General features: G+C 38.2%; 4 protein-coding genes across 7 annotated transcripts; 2 read left to right on the top strand and 2 right to left on the bottom strand.

The window, feature by feature from the left end:
- Positions 1-1,008: 1,008 nt before the first annotated feature.
- Positions 1,009-6,460, top strand: LOC117631393 (receptor-like kinase TMK3). 4 transcript variants are annotated; one of them, XM_034364521.1, is made up of 3 exons: positions 1,009-3,925; positions 5,137-5,660; positions 6,318-6,460. In XM_034364521.1, exons 1-2 carry the CDS (start codon positions 1,510-1,512, stop codon positions 5,643-5,645), a joined length of 2,925 nt encoding a protein of 974 aa, XP_034220412.1. In that variant the 5' UTR covers positions 1,009-1,509; the 3' UTR covers positions 5,646-5,660; positions 6,318-6,460. The 4 variants fall into 4 exon arrangements, with proteins under 4 accessions (XP_034220412.1, XP_034220410.1, XP_034220411.1 ...); XM_034364519.1 differs by lacking the exon at positions 6,318-6,460 and adding an exon at positions 5,829-6,019; XM_034364520.1 differs by lacking the exon at positions 6,318-6,460 and adding an exon at positions 5,749-6,019.
- An 8,240-nt stretch (positions 6,461-14,700) lies between these two features.
- On the top strand, positions 14,701-17,865 carry LOC117629550 (pentatricopeptide repeat-containing protein At1g05750, chloroplastic-like). Its single transcript, XM_034362070.1, has 3 exons — positions 14,701-16,287; positions 16,374-16,511; positions 17,341-17,865. Exon 1 carries the CDS (start codon positions 14,701-14,703, stop codon positions 16,267-16,269), a length of 1,569 nt encoding a protein of 522 aa, XP_034217961.1. The 3' UTR covers positions 16,270-16,287; positions 16,374-16,511; positions 17,341-17,865.
- Positions 17,866-18,002: 137 nt separating this feature from the next.
- Positions 18,003-19,682, bottom strand: LOC117629549 (pentatricopeptide repeat-containing protein At3g46790, chloroplastic-like). The gene has a single exon (XM_034362069.1). It carries the CDS (start codon positions 19,560-19,562, stop codon positions 18,600-18,602), a length of 963 nt encoding a protein of 320 aa, XP_034217960.1. The 5' UTR covers positions 19,563-19,682; the 3' UTR covers positions 18,003-18,599.
- Positions 19,683-25,917: 6,235 nt separating this feature from the next.
- On the bottom strand, positions 25,918-26,484 carry LOC117630281 (protein CLAVATA 3). The gene is made up of 3 exons (XM_034363026.1): positions 26,409-26,484; positions 26,226-26,293; positions 25,918-26,115 (listed from the first exon to the last, which is right to left on the bottom strand). The coding sequence occupies exons 1-3, from the start codon at positions 26,482-26,484 to the stop codon at positions 25,918-25,920; spliced, it is 342 nt and encodes a 113-aa protein (XP_034218917.1).
- Between the last annotated feature and the right edge of the window lie 330 nt (positions 26,485-26,814).

The following is a 26,814-nucleotide window of genomic DNA, read 5'->3' as shown; positions in this document are numbered from 1 at the left end:
AATCTGACAGCGATTATTTTCACAGCACAGCAATGCCAAACTGGCCCTTAAATGCGTGAATTAGTTTCTATGTCTTTTTCAAGAGAGAATAAGAAATGAAAATTCATAAATTCATTTCTCATGTTTAATAATACTGGAAAAGTAACTATAAATACCATTTTATTTTCTTGCTCAAATTTGATTTGCGTAGGAACAGGAAATAAAATTTGTTTAAATTTTCAATTATATCCCTAATTTAGAAAAAGAATGCTTTATGTGATTTATTTAATTTTAATGAGGGCAACTGGGTCATAACACAATGTAATAAGTTTTTTTCATTTCGAAACAAGTTTGACTCTTTAAAACTGAAGAGGAGCTTATTCTCAAAGCAAATGAGGTTTTGACACTTGATAATTTCCAAAACAAAGGTTAAAATAATTTTGAAAAAAGACAAAATTAAATGAAATTAACAAATGTCAAAATTCCATTTATTTTGAAGAGGAGCTCCTCGACAGTTTTAAAGAGCCAAAATTTGCTCATTTCCCCATCGGAAATGAAAATGAAAGCCGAGACAAATAGAGAGTTTCATAGAGAACCTTTTTTGAAACATGAACTTACTGTAATTGCGAAAGTAAATGATTTGTCATTCCTAAGTTCATTTTCCCGCCAATCAAATGCCACCTAAAAATTATATTATTCCAGTGGAAAATTGTAAGAAACAATGATGGCAATATGAGACACCAGGATTCCTAGTCCTAGATATTATTCTATTTCTTCCGAGGAAGAACGGGGAATGTGTAGAAATCTCCAAATCCGTAATTAACGGAGCTCCCTGAAGCCGCCATCAGTAATTCGGTATGGGACTCGACAAATCACTTGTTTGGCTTTTCTGTTCCCATTATAATTATTTAAATATTATTTTATTAATAACTTATTAATATCATGCCTCCGTCCCACGGCGATATACAATTGTGGGAATTAAAGAGCAAATCTTTCTTTCTTTCTTTCTTCTTTCACTCCCTGCTGACAGGTGGATGATACTTGTCATTCTTACCTTAGCCAACCTCATCTCGGGCAAAAGAGTCAGTTCACTGGTTGCAACTGTAGAGAAATTACAGACAACAAACACTCTGGAACAGAGAAAGGGGTTAAAGGAAGCGAGCAAAAGAGAGAGAAAGAGAGAGAGAGAGAGAGTCATGGACCTCGTGGTTCAGCATTAGGTAAATCCATCCAAAAAAGTATGAGATTATCTCTCTTCATTTTCTCAGCTTTGAATTCTCGTCTGGGTCGTTGCCATTTTCCCCAAAGCCTTCCATTTTCTTGCCCAACTTCCTGACTCTTACAAAATGGAGTGACTCACGTGCATTTCAGGTTCAGTTTTCTTCGCCATTCACTTTTTCTCTGCATTTCTGAATCTTGGTTTTGGTTATTATAGTCTGTTTTGGGGATTGGTGTTGAAATTCTTGTGGTTTGTGGAGTGCATTGGGGTTTGTTGCTGTTGCTGTAGTCGATTGGTTATAGGGAGTGGCTATGGAGGGAGGGTGGAGATGGAGGCTATGCAATTTTCTGGTTTTGTGTCTGTTCATGGTGGCTTATGGTGCCACTTTCCCTGGTGACCTGAAAATTCTGAATGATTTCAGAAAAGGGTTGGAGAATTCAGAGCTTCTCAATTGGCCAGAAAATGGGCTTGACCCTTGTGGCCCTCCTTCATGGCCTCATGTGTTCTGTAGTGGGGACAGAGTCACACAGATTCAAGTTCAGAATATGGGGCTCAAAGGACCTCTGCCTCAGAACTTCAACCAGCTCTCTAAGCTCTACAACCTTGGCCTGCAAAGGAACAACTTCAATGGGAAATTGCCCACTTTTAGTGGCTTATCTGAACTGGAATATGCTTATTTGGATCAGAACCTGTTTGATACAATCCCTTCTGATTTCTTCAATGGACTTAGCAGTCTCAGGGTTTTGGCTCTGGATCACATTCCATTGAATGCCTCTACTGGATGGTCTCTTCCTAATGAGTTAGCAAAATCAGTTCAATTACAAAATATTTCCTTGATTGAATGTAATTTGGTTGGACCATTGCCTGAATTCTTAGGCGGATTGCCGTCTCTCACGGTGCTACAACTTTCCTTTAATAAATTAACTGGTGAGATACCCCTGAATTTCGGACAGTCTTTGGTGCAGATTTTGTGGTTGAATAATCAAGATGGTGGCATGACTGGTCCAATTGATGTAATTGCATCAATGTCATCATTGACACAGGTTTGGTTGCATGGAAACCAATTCACAGGAACAATCCCAGAGAACATTGGGGATCTTTCTTCTCTTAAGGAACTCAACCTCAATGGTAACCATCTTGTTGGTCTGATTCCGCAGACATTGGCTGATATGGAGCTTGACAAATTGGACCTGGGAAATAACCAGCTCATGGGTCCAATACCGAAGTTTAAGTCTAGTAATGTTACTTATAATTCTAATTCATTTTGTCAACCTGATCCTGGGATTCAATGTGCCCCAGAAGTTACTGCACTTCTGGATTTTCTTGGTGATTTGAATTATCCATCAAGTCTTGCATCTGGGTGGTCTGGTAATAACCCCTGTGAGGGGGGATGGTTGGGATTGAGTTGCAATCCAGAGTCCAAGGTTTCTGTCATCAATTTGCCTAGGCACAAGTTAAATGGTACCCTGAGTCCTGCACTTGCAAAGTTGGATTCTCTGGTCAATGTAAGACTTCCAGGAAACAACATAATTGGTAAAGTTCCTACTAACTTTACTGAGTTGAAATCGTTGAGATTATTGGATATAAGTGGAAACAATATTGAGCCTCCATTGCCAAAATTTCCTGATAGCCTGAAGGTCATCGCCGAGGGAAATCCTCTTTTAGTTGCTAATCAGACTGCACAACCTCCTTTATCTACTAGAAGCCCACCTCCACGCAACAGTTTGCAACCTCCATCAGATAGTCCATCATCAGGTAGTGGAAAACCACCAAAATCCCCATTATCACAGAGTCCACCTTCGCCAATTACTCATCCAGACCCGAATCCATCTGGTGCTATCCAAGTGGATGTTCAACCCCAAAGGTCCAAAAGACCCAAACCAGTTATTATCGTTGCTGGAATTGCAGTTGTTGGTGTTGCGGCTTTTTTGTTGATTTGTCTGTCTATATACTGCTGTAAGAAAAGGAAAAACATCTTGGAGGCCCCTGCTTCCGTTGTGATTCACCCAAGAGATCCATCTGATCCAGAAAATTTGTATAAGATTGCAGTTGCAAGTAACACCACTGGAAGCTTGTCAACTAAAACTAGGACTACGGTCAGTCACAACAGTGGTGGAACAGAAAACTCTCATATGATTGAGGCTGGGAACCTTGTCATTTCTGTTCAAGTTCTTCGAAAGGTGACCAAAAATTTTGCACCCGAAAATGAGCTAGGCCGTGGCGGATTTGGAACTGTTTACAAGGGTGAACTAGAAGATGGGACACAATTAGCTGTTAAGAGAATGGAGGGTGGGGTAATCAGTAGCAAAGCATTGGATGAATTTGAGGCAGAAATTGCTGTTCTATCCAAGGTCCGTCATCGGCACTTAGTTTCTCTTTTGGGGTACTCCATCGAAGGCAATGAAAGGCTTCTTGTCTACGAGTATTTGTCTCAAGGTGCTCTTAGCCGGCATCTTTTCCATTGGAAGAGCCTCAACCTGAAACCTTTGTCTTGGACAAGGAGACTCACAATTGTATTGGATGTTGCAAGAGCAATGGAGTACCTACATAATTTAGCCCGCCAGACCTTCATACACCGAGATCTCAAATCTTCTAATATTCTTCTGGATGATAACTTTCATGCAAAAGTTTCGGATTTTGGGTTGGTGAAACTTGCTCCTGATGGGGAGAAGTCTATTGCCACTAAGCTTGCAGGGACATTTGGATACCTTGCACCTGAATATGCAGGTAAAATTTTCTTTTCATTCCCCTCTCAGATTTTGTTCTTGCAATAAATTCAGAAATAAGTTCATCTGCTAAAGCATGCAAAAGAATAGACTCAAAACACTAATGTAACTATTATATTGAAATCTTATCTGGTTTACAAATTCACTTAATATCAGTACGTCATGTCTAGCTAGAATTTTCATGTTTCGTACTCTTAGGTACCCTTTCTTATCTTAAACAGAAAAATAAGGTATATACTTCTGTCACAGTTCTTTAAGTTCTTATGATTTGCGAATACTTAGCAGTTATGATTATAAATTAGTTGGTTGAATTAGGTCTCATATTTTGGAGAGCACGCACTTCTAGAAACAGTAGTCACAAAGTGGAAAAAATCTACAAAAATGAATTACAATATTTCAATATTGGACTTAAGTAAATGCATGAGGAAAAAATGAATTTGTTTCCCACTACAGTAAAAACGAGATTGATAACTGGCTCAGAACACTTGGTCTGTCTTTAACTCAGTTACCATGGGGTAATTTAGAATTTGCATCTGAAAGAGAAAGATTGTCGGCCATAGTAAATAAATCTGCATCTGAAAACCCCTTATCTATTCTTCTTATTTTGTGATAATGAAAATGCGATAATGAAAAATTGTTTGCAATTAGAAAGGCTTTAAAATGCAATATCTATTCTTCTTATTTTGCAATAATGAAAATGCTTGGTGCCCTAATACCATCAAGCTTACGTCTTGTGGATTGTCCTGTACATGTGAAACATGTCTATCGCTGCTGTAAATACCAATAAATTCCTTTACTTTTTAACCTCAATGAGAGATAAACTGCCTCTGATTAAGCCCCACGGTGATGAATAATCTACAAGTCAAACGCCATACTATATCTCTTAGTTCTATAAAGGTGTGTTCGGTCAAAGATCAATAGGCAATATTAATAGATGTTTCTATTATGTAGTTGAAAAAAGGGCAGATAAATAGTTCTTATCATTACAGGAATATGTTATATAACTTATAATTAATAACTATAGAGTTCACTTGGTATGAGACTACTGTATCTTACTTTAGTTAAAACTACCAGTAGTTTCCTTGAACACAACTGGTGGGAATTTATGGGATACTCTACTTATGTTTCAATTTTATAAAGTATTCAACTTGTTATCTACCTGTACATCTGATCTGCCCAAATATCTTACCAAGTCATGATAATTGGTTTCAGTAATGGGGAAAATCACAACAAAGGTAGATGTGTTCAGCTTTGGGGTGGTGCTAATGGAACTTTTGACTGGATTAATGGCACTTGATGAGAACCGGCCAGAGGAAAGCCGATACTTGGCTGAGTGGTTTTGGCGGATCAAGTCAAGCAAAGAGAAACTTATGGCTGCAATTGATCCAGTGCTTGAAGTTAATGAAGAAACTTTTGAGAGCATCTCCATAATAACTGAACTGGCTGGCCATTGCACAGCGAGGGAACCAAGCCATCGGCCTGATATGGGCCATGCAGTGAACGTGTTGTCCCTACTTGTTGAAAAGTGGAAACCAGTTGAAGACGAATCAGATTGTCTCTCTGGGATTGATTACAACCAACCTCTGCCTCAAATGTTAAAGGTTTGGCAGGAAGCAGAAAGCAGAGGGATCAGCTATACTAGCCTTGAGGACAGCAAAAGCAGTATTCCTGCAAGGCCTAATGGATTTGCAGAGTCCTTTACTTCTGCTGATGGTCGATGAGGAAAGCTATAATTGGTAAGTCGAGAGAAACTATTGGCTATTGTTACATTATCCTCAAATAAATGGCTTATTTTTCTCAATAGATCTATTTTCTACCATATAGGATATGATATTAAGGATTTCCCTTTCGTTCGTGCATACAAGCCAATCTACTACTCACAGACGCTTCATCTGTATTTTCAGGATTTGTTACCTGAGCTGTAAGAATTGTCTGGCACATCAATGTAGATAGAGCATAGTTGATTCAAAAAATTTGTTTGTTATATCATGACCTATGGATGTGTTTTCACCTTATATACATGTTACTTTGTAAAGAATTCCTTGCATTCTCATTTTAAAGAATCTCACTATATTATCTATGCACACACAAGCGCTTATATTGTTCTTACTTCTTGCTTGTTGCAAAATGAGGGCAGAGCTAGACAGTTCAGCAATTTTAACCTTCCTAGAAGCCCCCAAACGTGCTGTTTTTTTTTTTGTCCTTGTTCATCAGTTGTACGTTCATGAGCCAACCTAGTACATTAAAAATTAAACTGTATAATATACCTATATGCAAATCGAACAGTTTTTTTTTATTAATTGATGTAGTCACCCTAATAGCTTTGTAAAATTTCAATTTCATCCTTTTGTTTAAGCGATTGAATGAATTATCTTCTCTGCTATTGAACACAGGTGTTGCTGATAAAAACTCTTTTGAACAAAGGCAACTCATACAAAGCACTCAACTCGTTCAAATGCTGATCAGTTTTGAGTAATTTTTTTGTTTACAACGGTTTTGAAATATCAAAAGAAGAAACAATGCACTTGTTAGACAATAGATGAATCATGCTTTCACACTTTAATAATTTAAGTTTTATATATTTATTTATAAAAATGATATATTAAAAAGGTATTATGGTAGAAATTAAGGAAAAATTGTTACAGTACTATAACACGTTTAGTGTTATCCCTACCCTAGGCGGTAAATTTATACTTTATAATGTCATCAAGAAATATATTGTTTTATTATAATATAAGTAGACGATAAATTTATACTTTAAAATGTCGTATAAAGAAGTATATATATTCATTAATAACATCACGTGTGAAGGTGTAGATGTTTCGGTCATCAACAATGGTCGAAATCAAATATGTCATCTAATAGTGAGATACCAAACCACTGACCACAGAAATTGAATAGCTGCCTGGTCTATATATAGGAAACGCCTTGAATTTCAAACCCTGAGTTGGGTGGCATGCACAGAAATGGGCAGCAGCTGGGAAGGTCCGCTTTCCAGTCTCATGATTAATATTTTTGCTTGGTATTTATTGCTGCAGTTTCTTGTTTGCTTTAATTCCTTAATCAGCCCAAACTTTCAATACGAAAATAACCCCACAGACCCCGCTGGTGGCCCCCCCCCCCCCGGCCCTGTAATCACAACCACCACGAATTAACATTACAGCAATTTTGGTATGCGACTGTTTCCGTAAAAAGCACTCACAAGGGTTTTTTTTTTTTTTTTCTAGAAGTGCTTCTATTAGAAAACTATCAAAAAAATTTATTAAAATTCAAAATGCTTTTTAGAAAAACACTTTTTCCTGAAGGTGATCAAAAAGCACTTTAAATTTTTATGTCGCAAAATCACACTAATTGCATACCCTTAGAGCACTTCCACCGCAGAATCCAGCTTGGGCAAAAGGCCCCCATATTGAAGAAACTCACTCTATTGCACAAATCCTGCCTGGGCAGATGGTGGGCTCTACGAAGACTGGGCAGGCCCAAAGGTAAGAACAACCCAATCTATTATTTGAGGGCACTGACGTCAATAAAGAAATTTTTTTAAAAAAAATTCTGAAAAATTACCACAAAATTCATAATTTTTTTATTTTATACATATCTAGTAATTTTTTTAAATTATTAATCTCATACATAAAAATAAATTTAATCCCATGTGAATAGTAATTGCCATTGGGTTTCTATTGCAATGGGTGGAAAAGCAAAAAAAATATAAAAATGCTAGGGCATGCACTATTCATGTGAATAGTATCTGCCCCTTATCCTTAGGGGCAGATTCACATAGGGGCAAGAGAGGTCAATTGACTCCTGCAAGCTTGGATCCACTATTGGAGGCGAAGATGTTGACACCTGCAAATTGCCCACAAATTGCTTGATAGAATGCTTAAGAGGGCGCAGCACACTAGTACAACATGCAGATTACCTTATTTCCACTTTCAATATTTAAGTAAATGGAGTAATATAAAATAAATGAAAGTAAAATGATAGAGACATTTACTTAAAGTTTACAATATAAATAAAGAAGTACCCCTTATTCGGATTCAAATAAAAATACTAGAAAATTAAATTCCCACCAAATCAAAATATGAAAAATCGTTTTTAGTGCAAAATACGATTTAGGCTAAAAATTATGGCTCATTAAGTCAATATATACTTCATACTAAAATCCTATAAAATCAAGTTTTCTTAGTTGGTGTGTAAGAAATATATGATATGAATGCATAAAGGGACTAAGGTCAATCTAGGTAAAAAAAACCTTAGATGTTCAATTCACAAAGAGTTTTACAAGAATAATCTAACTTTTACGTACTGAAAAAATATTTGCTTGAATAAGCTCCCCTTAAGATTGACAGTGACAGGACCCGACCCAATTTTCACTTTGGAATTCGAGCCAAGTCCCGTGCGTGTCCGACACCTGGCGAATGTCGGGCACAAAGGACCTTTTTACCCTTCTTGCTTCAATTCTTCTTTAAAATTCCCTTAGACTTCTGCCGAAAATTCGGCAGAGTCTCCCCTATATTTTGACCATTCCCAAAACTTTTCACCTGTTAAACATTCAAATAATCCACACCAACTGCCAGAATAATTCAAATAACAAAATCCCAACTCCAGTTTTTCAGTTTCAACGAGATATCAAAGCATTTTCTAAATTTCAAGGTTTCAGGGATTTTCTACTACAAAACTTTACCTTACGTGGTGATGCGGAAGCTTTGAATGGCCCGGTGGTGGATCCCGCATATTTCTATGGCCTGGGGGCGAAAACAGGTTGAAAATGTGAGTGGACCAAACATAAGATTTATGAAAACAGTTAAAAATCATAATAACCCCCATAGTAAAAATAACTTGATAAGTAAGGCTAAAGTTCACATGTGTTTAATATAAGGTATTCATCCGAATATATATATAATCGTATGTATGTAGCTTCGTAAAACTGAACAATTATATGAAGATATAAAATGCGTAAATATCAAAGAAACTGGTTTGAAATAGCTGAAAACCATAACTGAATAAAAGAGCTTAAAATCCTTGAAAAATACCACCTATTTGTACCCCTGTCATATCCGTCAATTCCCCTGGCAGGCCTCGGGCGCCACGCAGTCTACTCGAGCCGCAAACTAGCGAAATCAGGGGACTATGATCAGCCTGATCTGCCGGCAGGTCCTCGATGACACCAAGTCAGCTCGAGTCGCTCAGGCAGGATGCAGGGGACCGTAGTCAGCCTGATCCGCAAATCCTGGCAGGTCTCGGGGACACAGAGTCAGCCGAGCCGCAATCCTGGCAGGTCTCGGGACACCAAGTCTGCCCAGCCGCAAATCCTGGCACTCACTGTCCGAGCGTCCCCGAAATTCGTGAGGCAAAGTCAAGTGCACTGACGTAACTGAAATCAGACTGGATGTCCGTAGACATCGGTCCGACTATGGGTAATCACCAAAGATAAATGGGTACACGGTGGTTTAATTAGAAAATCTGATAACTTTCTGAAATCTGAATAATTAACTGTATTCTCAATGCTGTTGCTATTCTGTTACATAAAAACTCAAGGTATGCTACTAAATATAACCTTCATCATATATATATTCAAAATATTTAACAGTATAAAACATGCTCAAAGACTTGCAAAATACTTATTCAAGATCAAATAATGAAATTCGCTTATATAAACTTATTTATAAAAACTTGTTTATATAAAATCAAGATAAAAAAATCCTTTGTATAAATTCATTTGTATAACTCATTTATATAACTTATTTATATAAAACATTTATGGAAGAAAGTCCACTCACAGATGGTCCGAGCTAATTTGACCCTTCAAAGGTTCCTCCTGCAGGTCGACTGGACCTCTGATGCCTGATTATCCATGAATAATAAATCAATAAACTGCTGAATAAAAGAATTAAATTAAACACCCTGCCCCTGGCTCCTAGAAATACGTGCACTCAAAACCAAGTTACTCCTGAGCCCACACTAGCGTTTAGATAGTTAGAACGGTCTTAAGAGACCCGAAGCCTTACTAAGCGATAACTGCCAGATCGGCCGACCCGGGACCCCGTGGGTCCATGATCTCCGATGGCCAATCTGGGCTCCCCTGAAGGTTCCTTACAGAGGAGGAACCATGTTCTACGAGTTTGGTCCGAAACGGACGGTCGGATTAGCCAAAATTGCGTTATCGCTTAAAATCCAAACCCTAGCCCCAGGGTTCGCGATTCCGGAGTATCCGGGACTCCGATTCGCAATCCGTCGAATCATACACGATCCTGACATCGTGTAGACCGACATATCCAAAATTCAGCGCGATCCGACGATTACACAACACTGCACCCACGGATCGCGCGATATGGAAAATCCGTTCGGGGCTCAAACGGACTCCGAATCGAGATCCGCGAAATCCCACGAGCTCGTGACGACACGAGGACCTCAAAACTGGCCAGAGCCATGCCGCCACTCTGGCCCACGCGCCGCCACACGCGCGGGCAGATCGGGTGTCCAAAGCGATTACGGTCCGTCGAAAAATCAAGGAACCAAGACTCCAAACTCCTACCCTAGGTAAAACACCCCATTTGGAGTCACTTTTGTTCTTGGACAACCGCCAAAAAGTGACCAGAAACAGTAGTTTCGAAGGGCCGAAGTTTCGGCCAAACTTCAAGTCAAAATCGAACCCTTTAGAGCTAAAATCGATCGAAGCCCATATACCCATCCGCTAGAGCACGAAAAATACTGAGAAACCGTACCTTACTCGATCGATTTGGTTGAGAAACGAAGGAGAACGAGCTCTCAAAAATTTTCGGAAAAACTGTCGGACCTGGCCTGTTTCGTGGCAGTTGCCGGCTACTACAGTAGCGGATGGAGGCTGAGGAGGGGCAGGGCTGATAGAGGGAAGTGAGGTGGTTTGTTTGGGACCGGTATTTCCTGAAACGGTGGCCTGAGTTGGGAGAAATCACTGTCTGAAGTTGGCTGGTCGAGATGGTTCAAGAGAGAAGAAAGCTGGGTTTATAAAACTGAACTTCGAAATATTTACGGTTCTGCCACTGAAACTCTTTTGACCATAACTCCTTCGTTACAACTCCGATTCGGGTCTACTCCGTGTCTACGGACTCGTTTCGCCGTGCTCTACGTAACGGCGTAATTGAAATTACCAAATTCTTTTCCGATCAAAAAGTCAATTTTTTCCTTATTAAATAATGCGAGGGTAAAATTGTCTTTTTGCTAAAAGATATTTTCCTTACTTTTTTAGATATTTTCTTTCTTTTTAGATATTTTGTTTTGGGTTATTACAGACAGGATCCGATCCCAATTCCACTTCGGAATTTGAGCCGAATCCTGTGCGTGTCTGACACCTGGCGAATGTCGGGCACAAATGACTTTTTTACCCTTCCTATTACAAACTACTTTTTTAAAACCTCCTTAGACTCCTGTCGAAAATTCGGCAAAGTCTCCCCTGTAATTTGTCCAAACCCAAAAATTTTCACCTGTTAAACAAGCTAATAACAACCACACCAACTGCCAAAATAAGTAAATTCAACAGTCACCAATTCTGGTTCTCCATTCCAACCAGATATCAGAGCAATTACTAAATAATTTACAAGAGTTTAAGTACTTTACAACAAAATCCTACGTTTGGTGGGTGGCGTGGGAGCTGGAAGAAGGCCCGTGGTGGATTCCTGTGCACTTCTACTGCCTGGGGGCGCAAAACGATTTGAAAGTGTGAGTGGACAAAAATAATGTTCTTGAAACAAGTTACAATCATAGTAACCCCCATTGTAAAAATAAATAGGTAGGTAAAGCTAAAGTTTGACTGTAATCAAATACAAGGCATTCAAATAAACATGTATATGTATACGTATCTATGCAGATATAAAATATGCACGAATATCGAGAAACTTGCATAAAATGACTGAAAGCAATAATTTCATAAAAGTACTGAAACTCTTTTAAAACTGCCACCTAGGTGTACCCCTGTAAATCCGTCAATTCCCCTGGCAGGTCTCGGCGTCACACAGTCTATCCGAGCTGCAAACTGGCAGGATTCAGGGGACTATAGTCAGCCTGATTCGCTGGCAGGTCTCGGTGACACAAAGTCAACTCGAGCCGCTCTGGTAGGATTCAGGGGACCGTAGTCAGCCTGATCCGCAATCCTGGCAGGTCTCGGGGACACAAAGTGAGCCGAGCCGCAAATCCTGGCAGGTCTCGGGACACCAAGTCAGCCGAGCTGCAAATCCTGGCACTCACGGTCCGAGCGTCCCCGAAACATGTGAGGCAATGTCAAGTGCACTGACAGAACTGTAAATAAACTGGACTTCCGTAGACGTCGGTATATCTGAGGGTAATCACCATAACTTGGTACATGGTGGTCTTAAAATAAACTATTTTTGAAAAAGTCTGATAACTAACTGCATTTCAGTAAATCTGAAATTAAACTGCTATTTCCTTTGGTAAAATTCTCAAACTCTGTCTTTTATATCTCTTGGTATCAGTAACTAAGCAGCATGTAAATCAAAGTATTTAACAATACAAAACATGCTCGAAAGAAACAGTTCATAAAACTTATTCAAGATCAAATAATGAAATTCATTTATAAAATCATTTAAAAACGAAAAGTCCACTCACTTATGGTCCGAACTAGCTAGACCCCTTGAAGGTTTCTCCTGTGGTTCAGTCTGGCCTCTGGTGCCTGATTAACCACGAAGATTAAATTAATAAAACTGCTCAATAAGAACATTAAATTAAACACCCTGACCCCCGGCTCCTAGAAATGCGTGCACTCATTTTAAAGTCAATCTTATGCCCACTTTAGTATTTCAGACATTTAAAACGGTCTTAAAAGACCTGAAGCTTTATTAAGCGATAAACTGCCAGACCGGTCGATCCGGAACCCTGTGGGGTCCACGATCTCCGATGGCCGATCTGAAATTCTCTAGAGGTTCCTCACAGAGAAAGACCCATGTCCTGCGAGTTTGGTCCGAAATGGACGGTCGGATTAGCCAAAATCGCGTTATCGCTTAAATTCCAAACCCTAGCCTAGGGTTCGCGATTTCGAAGTATCCGGGACTCCGATTGGCAATCCATTGAATCCCACACGATCCTGAAATCATGTAGAACGACATATCTGAAATTGAGTGCGATCCAACGGCTCGACAGTACTGCACCCGGGGATCGCACAATATGGAAAATCCGTTCGGGGCTCAAACGGACTCCAAATCGAGATCCGCAAAATCCTATGCGCTCGTGATAGCATGAGGATCGTAAAAATACATAGAGTCACTGCTCTACATGCACCCACGAGCCGCCACACGCACCGGCAGTTTGTGTGTCCAAAGCGATAACGGCTCGCCGGAAAAACTCAAAACCAAGACTCCAAACTCCTACTCTAGGTAAAACACCCCATTTGGAGTCACTTTTGTTCTTAGACATACCCCAAAAAGTGGCCGAAAACGGCCGATCACTTAGGCCGAAATTCAGCCAATTTTCAATTCGAAAATCGAATGATCTACGGCTAAAATTGATCAAAACCTATCCAACCATCAGCTAGAGCATGAAAAATAGGTGAGAATCCATACCTTACTCGAACGATTTGGTTGAGAAACGAAGGAAAACGAAGGGTCTGAAATTCGGGTGAAAATCGATCGGAAATCTCGATTTTCCGGCCAGCTCCGGGCGGCCCAAAGGCGGAGACGGGTCGGGAAAGGGCGGCGGGGCCGAGGCGGTTCCGATGGTCCAACGCCGACGATCGGGACGTCCTGTGGTGGTGGCTGGAATGGCTGGAAGGGAGGAGGGGAGGCGCAGGTCGCGTGACGGGAGGAAAGAGAAAGGAGAGAGAACTTAGGAGAGAGAGAGAGGAAAAGGGATAAAAATCTGACTTTGTCCAAATTACCGTTTTGCCCGTATTTTCTTCGTTACAGCTCCGATTCGAGTCCACTCCGTGTCTACGGACTCGTTTCGTTGTGCTCTACGTAGGCGTAAGTGGAATTGCCAAATTCCTTCTCGGTCAAAAAGTCAACTTTTTTCCCATTAAGTAATGCGAGGGCAAAATCGTCTTTCTTCTAGAATAAATTAATACTAATTTTAGGATATTTTGTTTTGGGTTATTACAAAGATAGTACTCATAAGGGTCCAAAGTTTGAGAGCTAGATCCCAAAAGAAATGGAGATAAAGCCCAAAATCAAAATGACGACGGACCTCAAAAATAACGTAAATGCCCTAAAATGAGTGGGATTGCACTAATATATACTAGTTCTTATGTCGAATAGGACGAGACTCCTTTGAAGGCGAAGAGGATTACGTTAATTTTTTGGTTTATTATCACATTCTTCGAGATATTTCTGGGGTATTGCAATGTGTGTTTTTTTTTTTTTTGGTTGAGATTGATGCAGTTATCTATGATAATGAACATGAGTATTTTTTATGGTTTTATTTACTTTTTATTTATTACTATGAATAAGAGTATTATTGTTTCATTTCGATGGGTCTGTTTTGTATAGAATTTTTTTTAAAACTTTTTACACGTTAACTCCCGGAATAAAAATTCTTGAATCAACCATTAACTTATCCTTTACCATGGCATTATGGGTGAACGTGCTCTTAGGGCTAGCCCTAGTCTGAGAGAAAATATTTGGAGTCTGTATAGGACTTGATAGAATAATTTATAGAAATTATTTAACGATTACATTAGAAATATAAAATTCATTAAAAGTTCTAGTCAACTTATTGAAAAATGGGGTTTGAACAGACGGGTCCTTTTATAACGGCAAGCGCTTCCTATTTCCAGTAACGGTATTTTAAACAATGAGTCTTCCCGCGTACACAGCAACCCCAGTCCAACTCCTTCAGCTTCCCAAACAGCCACCACTTATTCTCCCACTTCCAAACCCATCCCACACCACCTCACCCAATCCAACCCATCCCAACAAACACTCTTTCTATCTGGAAAAAAAGACCCAAAAGCCTATAGACCCCACTGTTTCATGGACCTCCTCCATATCCCACCGCTGCCGAAATGGTCAATTGGCTGAAGCTGTTGCGCATTTCATCCGAATGAGACGAGCCGGCATCGAGCCAAACCACATCACATTCGTTACGCTTTTCTCCGGCTGTGCCCATTTTCCATCGAAGGGTGTGTTGTTTGGGGCTTCGCTGCACGCTTATGCCCGGAAACTCGGCTTGGATACAAATAATGTGATGGTGGGCACGGCGGTGATTGATATGTACGCAAAGTGTGGTGGGGTGGATTTTTCTAGGCTGGTTTTTGATGGGCTGTATGTGAAGAATTCAATGTCTTGGAATACGATGATTGATGGGTGTATGAAAAATGGCAAGGTTGACGATGCGGTCAAGCTGTTTGAACAAATGCCACAGAGAGATGCGGTTTCTTGGACTGTTCTGATTGGTGGCTTTGTCAAGAAAGGTCAGTTCGAGCAAGCGTTGGAGTGGTTTCGGGAGATGCAGCTCTCGGGTGTGGAACCAGACTATGTAACCTTAATTGCTGTAATTGCTGCTTGTGCTGATTTGGGAACGCTTGGATTAGGCTTGTGGATAAATCGGTTTATTATGAAGCAAGATTTTAGAGACAATATTAGGATAAGTAACTCGTTGATTGATATGTATTCTCGATGTGGTTGTATTGGTTTTGCTCGTCAAGTCTTCGAGAGCATGCCCAAAAGGACATTGGTATCATGGAACTCGATGATTGTGGGCTTTGCAGTTAATGGGCATGCAGAGGAAGCTCTCGAGTTCTTCAACCTCATGCAGAAGGAAGGGTTCAAGCCAGATGGGGTCAGCTTCACTGGAGCTCTGACTGCGTGCAGCCATGCCGGTTTAGTCAACGAGGGGCTCCATTACTTTGATAACATGAAGAGAATTCATAGAATAACCCCAAGAATTGAGCATTATGGGTGTATAGTTGATCTGTATAGCCGTGCAGGGATGTTGGAAGATGCCCTGAAAGTAATCGAAAAGATGCCAATGAAGCCAAATGAAGTTGTGGTGGGTTCTTTGCTAGCTGCATGTCGAACCAATGGGAATATCAATTTAGCTGAAAGATTAATGAAGTACCTCTATGAGTTGGATCCAGGTGTGGATTCCAACTATGTGCTTTTGGCCAATATATATGCAGCGGATGGTAGGTGGGATGGTGCAAGTAGAGTTAGGAATACCATGAAAGCCCTCGGAATACAAAAGACGCCGGGGTTTAGTTCAGTTGAGATCGACTGTGACATTCATGAATTTGTGGCAGGTGATAAATCCCATGTTGACGCGGAGCATATATATTCAACCCTTGAGCTTCTCTCTTTTGAACTCAAATTATGTGGATATGTTCCAGAAAACATTGTGAGGGAATCATACGAGTTTGACTGATGCTTAGGTTATCTGAAGGTACAATTCATTTTTGTAACTACTTGCCCTTCATTTTCTTGCCTAACTTACTTGCCTCTTACAAAATGGATTGACTTGCATTTCAGGTTCTTGGAAGGAAGCAGAAAGCAGAGGGATCAGCTATACTTAGCCTTCAGGACAGCAAGGGCAGTATTCCTGCAAGGCCTAATGGATTTGCGGAGTCCCTTACTTCTGCTGATGGTCGATGAGGAAAGCTATAATTGGTAAGTCAAGAGAAACTATTGGCTATTGTGGCATTATCGTCAAATAAATTGCTTATTTTCTCAGTAGATGTATTTTCTGCCATATAGGATATCCAGCAGGTACTACCATATAGGATATGATATTAAGCATTTTCCTTTCGATCGTGCATATGTGCAAATCTCATACACACAAATGCTTCATCAGTATCACCAGGAGCTGTTACTTGAGCTGTAAGAATTGTCTGGCACGTCAATGTTGATAGACGATAGTTGATTCAAATATATATATATATATATATATATATTTTTGTTATTTCATGACCTATGGATGTGTTTTCACTTTATATACATGTTACTTTGTGACGAATTCATTGCATTCTCATGTTAAAACATCTCACTATATTATCTATGCACACACAAGCACATAATTTGCTCATAATATGACTTCTTGATTGTTGCAACATGAGGGCAGAGCTCGACAGTTCAACAATTTTAACCTTCCTACCTAAACTTCGATTGTGTTCCGACAAATTTTCCAGGAATTATTAAGTGGGAAATTTACTTGTTCAGAATCAGAAGTCAGGTATTTACCATGTAGTCATAATCAACATCACCATTTAAACAACCTGTAGAAGCCCTCAAGCATGCTGTTTTTGATCCTTGCTCATTAGTTATATATTCATGGGCCAGCCTAGCACATAAAAAATTAAATAGATAATATACCTATATGCAAATTGAATAGTTTTTATTAATTGATGTAGTCAGCCTAATAGCTTTGTAAAATTTCTATCCAATTTTATCCTTTTATGTAAGCATTTGAATGAATTTTCTTCTGTGATATTGAACGCAGGTGTTGATGATAACATGAAGAGAATTCACAGAATAACCCTGAGAGTGGAGCATTAGGAGTGCATAGTTGATATGTATAGCCATGCAGGGGTGTTGGAAGTGCCTTGAAAGTAATCGAAAACATGCCAACGAAGCCAAATGAAGTTGTGTGTTTTTTGCTAGCTGCATGTAGAACCAATGGGAATATCAGTTTAGCTGAAAGATTAACGAAGTACCTCTATGAGTTGGATCCTGGTGTTGATTCCAACTGTGGTCTTGGCCAATATATATGCAACAAATAGTACTAAAAGACGGTGGGATTTAGTTCAGTTGAGATTGACTGTAACATTCATGAATTCGTGGCTGGTGATAAATCTCATGTCGACGCAGAGCATATATATTCGACCCTAGAGTCTCTCTTTTGAGCCCAAATTATGTGGGTATGTTCCAGGTGACTTTGTGAGGGAATCATACGAGTTTGATTGAGATATATGACTACTTGTGAAGCTCCAAAATATATACATTTGCCTATATCATTCATATTTGGGCTGTGAAATAAAACCATCACTCATATGCTCCAAAATTAGCATACCATGAAATTTTCCTAGCTTTTATAAACTTGCAACCATCACTCATATGCTTCAAAACTTTTATCCATGTTATGATATTATAAATGCAAGCTGACAAATTTAAACCAGAACAAAAAATTGCACCGTACAAAAAATAAAGTCTAACAAAGAAACAAAAAGTGGAGATCTGTCTTTGTAGATCAATTTAAGTTGTGTAAAGACGTTTTCTTTACCTATAACAATCGCTTTTTAAAATTGCTGCTGTATACCAAGTCGTCAACTTCTAATTTTCTTACTCTTCTTGATGAGCTATCGTAGCATGTTATCCCCAAATCTTCTTGGTGAACAATTAGCAAATCACAGGGAACGTCAGACGTTTGATGGCTTTTCTCTTTCGGTCTGAGAACGGTAGAACGGAAAAATTCTTATGTCCTTGTGCGGTTTACAGTCCATCATTTCTGTCCATTGTCATCAACCTATGCTTTTGCGTAAGGTAATAGGCCCTAACAATGGTAGAGAGAGCATATCCATCAATCTGTTCCATATGTTCCCTGCATATTCCTAGGCTAAGAACTCCAAGTAACTAGAAACTAACTTTCCCCCTGAAGAATACGCAGGCTTTTTTACCGGCAAATTTCAGTTCTGACAGATTTGAGAAAGCGAACTTAGCATCATGGGCAGCTGAACTCACTGCCGGCCTTTTGCAAGCACTTCACTGTAAATGCCTCAGAGATACTACACCAAGTAGCCTTCCATAGAGCATCTGTTCCACTCTCTCAGCTACCTCTACCTTCCCATGAATCCTACAAGCGCCCAACAACGCGCCCCATAATGCCGCATCTGGTTCCACTGTCATCCCCAAAACCAACTCTTCTGCCTCCTCCACCCGTCCCACCCTGCCTAACATATCCACCATACATGTATAATGCTCCAACCTGGGCTTCACCCCAAACCTCTGCTCCATCATTCCAAAATACTCCCTCCCCTTCTCTGTGAACCCGCCATGACTACACGCTGTCAAAATTGTAGTGAATGTCACTGCATCCGGCCTTTCTCCTGCTTCCACCATCCTATCAAACAATTCAAATACCTCACCAAACACTCCATGCATTCCATACCCAGCCAAAATTGCTGACCAAGAAATCTCATTTCTTATGAGCATTCCGTCAAACACTTTACGCGCACCAACCAATTCACCACACTTGGCATACATGCTGATCAACGCATTCAAGTTCGCCAAATCTAAGGCAAACCCATTCACCAAAATGGCTCCATGTACTTGCTTCCCAAGCCTCAATGCCAATAACCCAGCACAAGATTTGAGAACCACAGGCAAGGTATGGCGGTCAAAGGCTTTAGTGGCAGCAAGCATGCGGATAAAAATGCACAGAGATTGAGAGAACAAACCTTGGGACGAATGGGCTCGAATGAGGGTGTTGAAGAGGAAGGTCGATTGGCGATTGCAGAAGGAGAAAAGGAGGTTGGCCTGGTTCAGTTGGGCACATGAGGCATAGGAGAAAACGAGCTTGGTTCGAATGAAGTCGTGGCGGGAAATGCAGAGTCTTATGGTTTTAGCGTGGAGCTGTTTGACGGTTTGGAGATTCTTAGACAAAGAGCAGGCTTCGAGTAGATTGGCGTAGAATGGTATGAGGCCGCGAGGAGGAGGCATGGCCATGCCTGGCTATTTAACGAAAGAGCTGGCCAAGCTCATCATCAGCAGCAGCAGCCATGGCTTCAACTTAACCCAATTATCTGTGGTCGGGGGTGCTACGGGAGAGTTGGGTCAAAGTTGATGGGGGAGGGTGAGGAGTTGTAGCCTTTTTCCCCTTTATTATTTATTATTTTAAAATTCTAATTTCTTTAAAAAATCTAGGTGGTGTTAACCTTGCTAGAGTTTGGGCTTAATGAATTTTTAAAATTTTTCTTCAGCCACGAAAAAGCACTGGCACAATCGTTACCCGCTAATTCGAAGAACAAACCTTCAGTTGTTGAGCAAAGTAAATGTGAGCTGTCAAGGAAGAATTTTTTATTTTTTATTTTTTGGCCAAAGTTGAGGAAGATTAGGGATTAGGCATTGAACCTATAGTTGCTCAATATAAGTTTCAATAACGGCTTTGGCCCTCCAAACAAACAAACAAAATTTGGGGGTCTTTCCTCGATAGTCTAAATTAATGGTCATTAACCAAAGGGGTTTCGAATCCCTACCATTCTACTCCAACGTCTTAATCATCATGTTGTTGATGTTTTTGTATTAATAAACTAAGCTACTTATATTTATAGTCTTTTTTCGAGTTGTTTTTGAAAGAATTAGATTTTCAGATGAGCATGTGACATTTTCTTTTCAACTACTTACCACCTTTCCACAAAGTATTTTTACTGATCTTTACAGTACACTTATTCTACACATAAAAATGGTGAAGACAATAAATTCAAACTTGTGACAAAATTGATTCTCTTTGATTTTTTTTTTGAGTAACGCTACGGGCACCAACTTGTTTACCAACTTTTGGATACCAACACATGTGGCACATGACATGGCAACCTATGTCATCTGCCACTTCATTTATTTTAATTACATAATTTATTATATAAATAAAAGAATTTTTTTTCTTTTTCTTTTTTCTTTTTTCTTTTTTCTTTTTTCGGTGTGAAATTATTTTATTTATATAACAAATTATGTAATTAAAATAAATGAGGTGGCAGATGACATAAGTTGCCATGTGATGTGCCACATGTGTTGGTATTCAAAAGTTGGTAAATAAGTTGGTGCCCGTAGCGTTATTATTTTTTTTTCTTTTTTAAGTACATATATATTTTCTCTTCTTATTTCGATCAACTATAAAGTTCAAAAGAAACATAATACTGACCAAAAATGAAAAGAACAGGTGTACGATATAGCAATACCAGAAATGAGAAAATATCATCTTATTCATTATTATTTTACATTAGAAATTATTTCATTCTCAATTTGTTTGCTTTTCTATTGTTCAATCACTAGTAAAAAAAACCCCTTGCGCGACCAAATTTTGCGCGACGAAATACTATTCGTCGCGCAAAGTCACTTTGCGCGACGAAACTTGAAACTTCGTCGCTCAAAGTCATGCGCGACCAAATTTTGCGCGACGAAAAATAATTCGTCGCCCAAAGTCACTTCGCGCGACAAACTTTTGCTCGACGACAATACATCGTCGCTCAAAGTCTTGCGCGACCAATTTTGCGCGACGAAAAATAATTCGTCGCTCAAAGTGACTTTGCGCGACAAAAAGTAAACTTCGTCGCGCAAAGTCCTTATAAAAATAAATAGAATAAAAAAAATATTTTTAAAAAATTTTTCCATGACGTAATCCAAACATTTTGTCACCTAAACCAATTTATTTTTGTTTTTTATTTTGTATGCATAACACTTAAGAAATTAAGCGGTATATATATTTATTAAGTAACTTTAAATTTATTATTTTAGATCGGATCGGATTTTTATTAGAAAAATATATTCTTGTTGTTCGGATTGGGTTTTTGTTAGAAAATATATATTTTAAATTGTCGATCGAATTATTTCATTGTATTCATATCGGGTCAAGGAGTGTAGCAGTAAAAAATCATCAAAAGCGGAGTTAAAATAACCGTTAAATCTTGATTTTTCATTATAACCGTCGAAAAGTTTTATCCCCTTACTTGATCTCTGAATGTTTATTTTTTTCGATTTCTGGCTATATGATCTCGAAGTATAAACAAACAAGTTTGATGGTTGGATCGTTGAAACTAGTTTTTTTGAATGCATATGCCATCAAAACAATATATGCACTAACAATTAAGAGTTTATTTATACTTTCGTTAAATATAACATAAGATTTTGTGGTATCCACTAGTGTAAATATTTTAAATTGAAGATCAAATTCAGTCATTGTATTCACATAGGGTCAAGGAGTAGCTGTAAAAAATCATCAAAATCGGAGTTAAAATAACCATTAAATCTTGATTTTTCATTTATAACCATCGAAAAGTTTTGTCCCGTTACTTGATCAATGAATGTTTATTTTTTCAGATTTTTGGCGTATATGATCTCGAAGTATAAACAAACAAGTTTGACGGTTGGATCGTTGAAACTAGTTTTCGTAGAATGTGTATGCCATCAAAACAATATATTCACTAACAATTAAGAGTTTATTTATATTTTAGTTAAATATAACATAAGATTTTGTGGTATCCACTAGTGTAAATATTTTAAATTGAAGATCAAATTCAGTCATTGTATTCATATAGGGTCAAGGAGTGTAGCTGTAAAAAAAATCATCAAAATCGGAGTTAAAATAACCGTTAAATCATGATTTTTCATTTATAACCGTCGAAAAGTTTTGTCCCGTTACTTGATCTATGAATGTTTATTTTTTCCGATTTTTGGCGTATATGATCTCGAAGTATAAAAAAACAAGTTTGACGGTTGGATTAAAAAAACAAGTTTGACGGTTGGATCGTTGAAACTAGTTTCGTAGAATGCATATGCCATCAAAACAATATATTCACTAACAATTAAGAGTTTATTTATACTTTCGTTAAATATAACATAACATTTTGTGGTATCCACTAGTGCAAATGTTTTAAATTGAAGATCAAATTCAGTCATTGTATTCATATAGGGTCAAGGAGAGTAGCTGTAAAAAAAATCATCAAAATCGGAGTTAAAATAACCGTTAAATCGTGATTTTTCATTTATAACTATCGAAAAGTTTTGTCCCGTTACTAGATCTCTGAATGTTTGTTTTTTGTGATTTTTTTTGGGGTATACGATCTTGAAGTATATACAAACAAGTCTTATGGTTAGATCGTTGAAGTGTGTGTGTATATATATATTTATTTATTAAGTAGCTTTAAATTTATTTATTTTGTACATATAACACTTAAGAAATTGAATAGTATATACATTTATTAAGTAGCTTTCACCTTAATTATATTTTAAATCATAAAATAAAATGTTTTTATTTTTTATTATTCATAACAATTATTTTTATAAATATTGTGCTACGAACCAATTTTTCGTCTCTCAAAAGTTTGCGCGACCAACAGTTCTTCGTGCAAAACTCAAAAAATTTGGGCGAGTACCAAAAATGGGACGCGGGTTTTTAAAATTAAAAAAAAAAACTTTAGACTTTGCGCGACCAATATTTTTTGTCGCGCAAAAATTTGGGCGGGTACCAAAAATGGGACACGGGAATTTTTTTATATAATTGGTTTAGACTTTGCGCTACCAATATGTATTTTTCCTCGGGCAAAAATTTAAAGATTTTGGCGGGTACCAAAAAAGGGATGCGGGAATTTTTTTAAAAAAAAATAATTTTTTTTAGACTTTGCGCGACCAATATTCCTATATTCGTCGCGCAAAACTTTGTGAGACCAATATGTTTCGTCGCGCAAAACTTTGGGCGGGTACCAAAAATGGGATGCGGGAATTTTTTTATATAATTGTTTTAGACTTTGCGCGACCAATATGTATTTTTCGTCGCACAAAAATTTAAAAATTTTGGCGGGTACCAAAAATGTGATGCGGGAATTTTTTTTTTAAAAAATAATTTTTTAGACTTTGCGCGACCAATATTACTATATTCGTCGCGCAAAACTTTGCGAGACCAATATGTTTCGTCGCGCAAAACTTTGCGCGACCAATATATATTTTTCGTCGCGCAAAAATTTGGGCGGGTACCAAAAATGGGACGCGGGAATTTTTTTTATATAATTGTTTTAGACTTTGCTCGACCAATATGTATTTTTCGTCGCACAAAAATTTAAAAATTTTGGCGGGTACCAAAAATGGGATGCGGGAATTTTTTTTCAAAAAATAATTTTTTTTAGACTTTGCGCGACCAATATTTCTATATTCGTCGCGCAAAACTTTGCGAGACCAATATGTTTCGTCGCGCAAAACTTTGCGCGACCAACCGTATTTTCGTCGGGCAAAGTGATACGATTTTAAAAACCGAAATAACTCCTCCACCATTTTCTCAATTTCTTTCTCTACTCTTACCTCTCCCCTCTCTTTCCCTCTCCCCAAATCCCACCCTTTCTCTCACACTCACTCCTCTCACTTAATCTCTCATCTCTCTCTTCACTATCTCTCACTCTCACTCACTCTCACTCACTCTCTCATCTATCTTTTCACTATCTCTCACTCTCTCATCTCTCTATCACTATCTTATCTAATTCTCTCACTTCTCCCTCTCATTCTCACTCACTCTCAATCTTGCCAAAAGGTATATTCTCTCCAAATTTTAAATTTTTTTCATTAATATGTGTTTTTGGAGTTAGTTTTGAGTTTGTGTGGGGTTTGGGGTTGAGTAAAGGGGAGAGATTGGAGTTTGGGTTGGATTTGTGGTATAACAATTTTAGGGGAGATTATACATTCTTTTTTTTGTTGTTGTTGTTATTTGACCATATTTGTTTTTTTTTGTAGGTAATCATTGAGACTTTGATGGCTAAAGTTGAGGATTAGGAAGCTATCAAAACATATTATCCACCACTACCACCACAATATGCTTGTATTAGGATTTTACTTTGTTAATTCATGTGTACATTTTGAATATTATATATATATAAATATTTATTGGATAATTTGATCACTATTTTTCATATGTAATTTTATTTTGAATATGTCAATTTAAATTAAAGTAATTAAGAAAAATCTTACAATTAAATTAAATTTAAAAAGTAAAAATTTGAAAAAATTACTATAATTAAATTAATATCAATTTAAATTAAAGTGATTTAAAAAAAATCATACAATTAAATTATATTTAAAAAGTAAAAATTTTGAATAAATTAATATTAAAGAAATAATAATAAAAAGAAAAAATTAGTTTATTTTAATTAAAAAAATTTAAAACACAAAAAAAATATTTCGTCGCGCAAATATTTGCGCGACGTTATTGTTCGTCGCGCAAAACTCTAAAAATGTGGGCGGGTACCAAAAATGGAACGCGGGAATTTTTTATTTTTTAAATTTTTTTGAGACTTTGCACGACCAATGTTTTTTGTCGCGCAGAACTTTGCGAGACGAATATTTTTCGTCGCGCAATTTTGCGAGACGAATATTTTTCGTCGCTCAAACCTTTGCGCGACCAATGTGTTTCGTCGCGCAAAGTTTTGCGGGACCAATATTTTTTCGTCGCGCAAAGTTTTGCGGGATCAATATTTTTTCGTCGCGCAAAGTTACTTTGAGCGACCAATATTTTTTCGTCGCGCAAAGTCACTTTGCGCGACCAATGAAAAACTTGGTCGCGCAAAGTCTTTCTTCACGATCTTTGCGCGACGGATTCTGCGCGACGAAGTTTTTGTCGCGTTAAAATTTGTGCGACTACAATATATTTTGCGCGACGAAATTAGGTTCGTCGCGCAAAGTGTAAAATGTAGTAGTGAATGATTATAACGTCATCACTGGTGTGACAGATCCCGCATCATCAAGATATGGATTTAGTTTTAGATTTAATTAATTAAAGTGTGTGATGCGCAATAAATTAATGTCAATCAGATTGTCACCATCCATCCATTGATTCTATTGCAATCCAGGCTATGCCATGCCAGGAATGGGCTGTGTGCACAAATGGTCAAATTTGACATATTGACAGTTACTGCAGTCTGCAGTCTGCAGCCTGCAGGGGTTTAGCTTTTTATTTATTTTTAACTCTGGGGTCAGCCCAAAAGGGCCAAAATCTGTGACATCCCTTGCACCTATGATCTCACGAAATGATTATTATTTTGGGTAAAAAACTCAGAATTCTTTTACAGTAACTAGATTTAGTTTGTACAAACACAGAAACCTGGTTTTAATATCTTGACAGAAACTGAACAAAAGATACCAAACAAAAGATATGTTCCATATATTAAGACAAACATATTTTACACATAAAGTAGTTGAAAAAAGTCCAAGAGGAAAACTTGTAGGGTTTTCTTCTCCTCGGACCAAACAAGCATCAAATACAAAAGGCATCCATTGGTAGTTCTAGAACGGATTAGCTTTGCTTCATCTAACGGCTGACATTTTTTTATGGATCATTTCTAGGCTTTTTGGGGCTATTTCCATTGTGGTGCAGTGGATCAGGACCAGAAGGAACCTTCCTTAACTCCCACCCAACCAAGTTATGCTTTCCATTATCAGCAAAATTGCCAGCACTTGCAGCTGCTTGTTCATGCAGCTTCACACCCTTAGCAACAACAACTTCCACCTTCTCCTTGGCGAGCACCTGTGCATATATGCATGCAAAAGAAGCACAATGAGTAACAAATCTCTATGCCCTGAATAAATGAGATATATATATATATATTGAAAATGTAAGTAATATTATGGATCGACCTTTCTGTTTTGTCTCAGAAAAACAGCTGCCTCAGCACCAAAGCAACCGTGGCCAATGCGTCTGCAATCTGGTAGCCACAGAAAAATTAATTTAATCACTAAAGCATTTGACTTCAAATAAAATAAAAATAGAAAATTCCTGCTGTAAGAGAGAGAGAGAGAGAGAGAGAGAGAGAGAGAGACCAGCTTCCGCTATGTGCACCAAGCACAACGCCACAAGGAAAACAAAACAGAAAACCATGGATGATCTGGATATCATTTTTGGGATATCCTAGCACTTGTAGAACAAATCTACAACAACTTAAATAGCAGGAGATACTAGAGAAGAGAGGAAAGTGTAAAGTGTGAAGATGTTGGGGAAGGCCAGTCCCAATTTATAGAGCTGTGAAATCTGGGTATCTTCACAAATGATAATTGCTCATGCAGCCATTTCTCTAAAAGTAGATGATTAAGTAGCTTAGCCATTATGAATTTATGACACACAAGACCCTCAGCTCAGCGCCGTCTTGATCAAGTATCCATCAAACCCCCACGTCACTCTGCAACTCATTGATTAATGTGCCACAACAAGCCGACCTTAATTCCCTGC

The sequence above is a fragment of the Prunus dulcis genome, chromosome 6 (genome assembly GCF_902201215.1).
Source record: "Prunus dulcis chromosome 6, ALMONDv2, whole genome shotgun sequence".
In the NCBI taxonomy this organism is placed as follows: domain Eukaryota; kingdom Viridiplantae; phylum Streptophyta; class Magnoliopsida; order Rosales; family Rosaceae; genus Prunus; species Prunus dulcis.
Note: the sequence above shows the minus strand (reverse complement) of the source record. Positions and strands in the feature narration are given on the sequence as shown.